The sequence below is a fragment of the Lucilia cuprina genome, unplaced genomic scaffold (genome assembly GCF_022045245.1).
Source record: "Lucilia cuprina isolate Lc7/37 unplaced genomic scaffold, ASM2204524v1 Scaffold_907, whole genome shotgun sequence".
NCBI classification, from domain to species: Eukaryota; Metazoa; Arthropoda; class Insecta; order Diptera; family Calliphoridae; genus Lucilia; species Lucilia cuprina.
The window spans coordinates 1-2,773 of record NW_025805856.1 but is presented as its reverse complement, the minus strand read 5'-3'; the positions used below and the strand labels follow the sequence as shown (position 1 = coordinate 2,773).

The window sequence follows — 2,773 nt, the reverse complement described above, 5'->3', positions numbered from 1 at the left end:
AGTTCTAGTTCAGTTCTAGTTCAGTTCTAGTTCAGTTCTAGTTCAGTTCTAGTTCAGTTCTAGTTAAGTTCTAGTTCAGTTCTAGTTCAGTTCTAGTTCAGTTCTAGTACAGTTCTAGTTCAGTTCTAGTTCAGTTCTAGTTCAGTTCTAGTTCAGTTTTAGTTTAGTTTTAGTTCAGTTCTAGTTCAGTTCTAGTTCAGTTCTAGTTCAGTTCTATTTCAGTTCTAGTTCAGTTCTAGTTCAGTTCTAGTTTAGTTCTAGTTCAGTTCTAGTTCAGTTCTAGTTCAGTTCTAGTTCAGTTCTAGTTCAGTTCTATTTCAGTTCTAGTTCAGTTCTATTTCAGTTCTAGTTCAGTTCTAGTTCAGTTCTATTTCAATTTCGCTTGGATTTATATATTTGTTATTTCATAATTGAGTAAAATTCCTTTTGTTATTAATTATTTTTTTCTCTTTCCTGTCTTTTCAGAGGTGGTTCTCATGCTGCAGAACATAGTGGTCCTTTGAGTCTCAATCTCAGCGCCTTGGCACATCACATGACGACCACCGTCAACAACAATCTTACTAATAACAACAATAACAACTCCACAAAGGCCAATTACAAACACAATTCCTTACACTCTTCCTTCAATGATTCAGCTTTAAATCTCTCGAAATGTTCCTCCTCACTCAATGTAAGCGGTGATGATTACTATTACTTTGTCAAACCAGAATTAGATATATCCAATCAAAATACCAATCCCAATGCCAATACTGCGGTAGTAAATGGTGGAGGTGCTGGTGCCGCCAATAATGCACCCCCTGCTCATCAAAATTCTCAACACAATGACAGTCGTGTTTCCTCAACACGCAATGATTCTAATAATCAAAATAATACCTATGATGATTTAGATAATTCTTCTATGCGTAGTGGTGAAGATGGAAATTCTTCAGTACGTAATACTGCCTTAAGTCATCAGGGTTCCGATGAGGTGGAGGAATTAGAGGCCATAGATGCTGATTTTCCCTATCCTTTGATATTAAACTCAACATCACCCTCAACCAGTGCCAATGGTCCGGCTAGCAAACGAAGACGTAAACATTTACAGAGTACAGGCGAGGAGGAAGAAGACGATGAGGATGAAGATGACTATGAGGGTCAGATGTTGCAACAACATCGTCATTTGAGAAATCAACAAAGTCAAGCCGCTGCTGGTCTTATAGGCGGTATGGGTGATATGATGCCACCACCACAAACGGTGCGTGAAGTTTTAAATTCGAAATTTTGTGGTTTCATATCGGCCAAACTAAATAGTATGGAAGATTCAGAGGCCGATAATTTAATGAATAAAATACTCATGTTATTGGTGCAAACACAAATGACACAAACAGTCAATAGTGGCGGACTTAGTATGGCTAATGGTCAAAATGACAGCAAATGAGTTGAGAGCAGTGGACTGCAGCTTTATGCCAAAATTTTATAAAATGAACAAAAAAAAAAGTGCCATATGATTAATAGATTTTCTTTGTGATTTGTTTTTTTTATCTCAAAATAAAAATTCTTTTTTTAAACTGGTTTAAAAACAAAAGGGATTTGTTAACCTTTAGAGATTATTATGAAAGTAATTTTTTTCTTAAAATAAGTTAAAACATGAATAATTTGTGAATTTGTGTTAAAAGTTTTTTTATGCATAAAAAATTTTTTAGTTTTAATAAATAAATAGTTTTTAATTTATTTAATTTTTTTATATAAAACTTGAGTAAAAGAATATTATTTTTCAAATTTTTTATTTAAAAAATTGCCTTGAGTAATCAATTAAATATTTTATTATTTTTCAAGCAACATATCTTTAGTTCTCATACTCATACCTTAATCCTTAATTCATTTACAAAATTACATTTTTGTTATTATAAACTTAAACAATTTTTGAATTCCTTATTTCTTTTAAATATTTTTTTTTTAAGCTAAAGGATTTAAAGTATTTTTTTAATTTTTCCTTAATTTACTAAAATTTAATTTAATTTTCTTCTATCACAAGCTTTCAATTTAATTTGTTAGCTGCAAAAAGAAAAAAAGACATTTTCCATTACATTTATATCTATAAATATATAGTATATTTTCTTTTTTTTAATTTAAGGGTGCCAAAGTTATTAGTTTGTAAATTATTTTATTATATATTCTTATTAAGTTAAGTTTAAATATATTTTATATTTAAAGTTAATTCATAAAAAAATATAAAAAACACATACAAAAATACAACCAAATAAATATTAAATATAATGAAGTTTTGTTATAATAAAACATATAAATTTAGAAAAAATTTACTTTTTAATTTACTAAATGGAATCTGGAAAATGTTAGTTATAGAAAAAAACTATGAATTTAAGCCATAGTATATTTGGTCGTTGCTTAACAATTCTGTTTGTTTCTTATGCAATTTAAAATTTTTTTGATATTTTTTGCAACAACTAGTTTTTTAACTTTTCTTAGTCGAATCTTAAAATTATTCAAAACTTTAGTAGAAATGACCTAGAACTGAACTAGAACTAAACTAGAACTGAACTAGACCTGAACCAGAACTGAACTAGAACTGAACTAGTTCAGTCTAGTTTAAGTAATTTTTGTTAAACTATAACATTTTGTAAAATTTTAATAATTAACTAAATAATAAATGAATAAAAAAAAACTAGAACAAGAACTGCACTAGAACTGAACTAGAACTGAACTAGAACTGAACTAGAACTGAACTAGAACTGAACTAGAACTGAACTAGAACTGAACTAGAACTGAACTAGAA

General features: G+C 29.1%; 1 protein-coding gene across 1 annotated transcript; it reads left to right on the top strand.

Moving 5' to 3' along the window:
- Nucleotides 1-446: 446 nt before the first annotated feature.
- Nucleotides 447-1,484, top strand: LOC124421086 (putative uncharacterized protein DDB_G0286901). Its single transcript, XM_046955890.1, has one exon. It carries the CDS (start codon nt 533-535, stop codon nt 1,415-1,417), a length of 885 nt encoding a protein of 294 aa, XP_046811846.1. The 5' UTR covers nt 447-532; the 3' UTR covers nt 1,418-1,484.
- Nucleotides 1,485-2,773: the final 1,289 nt, after the last annotated feature.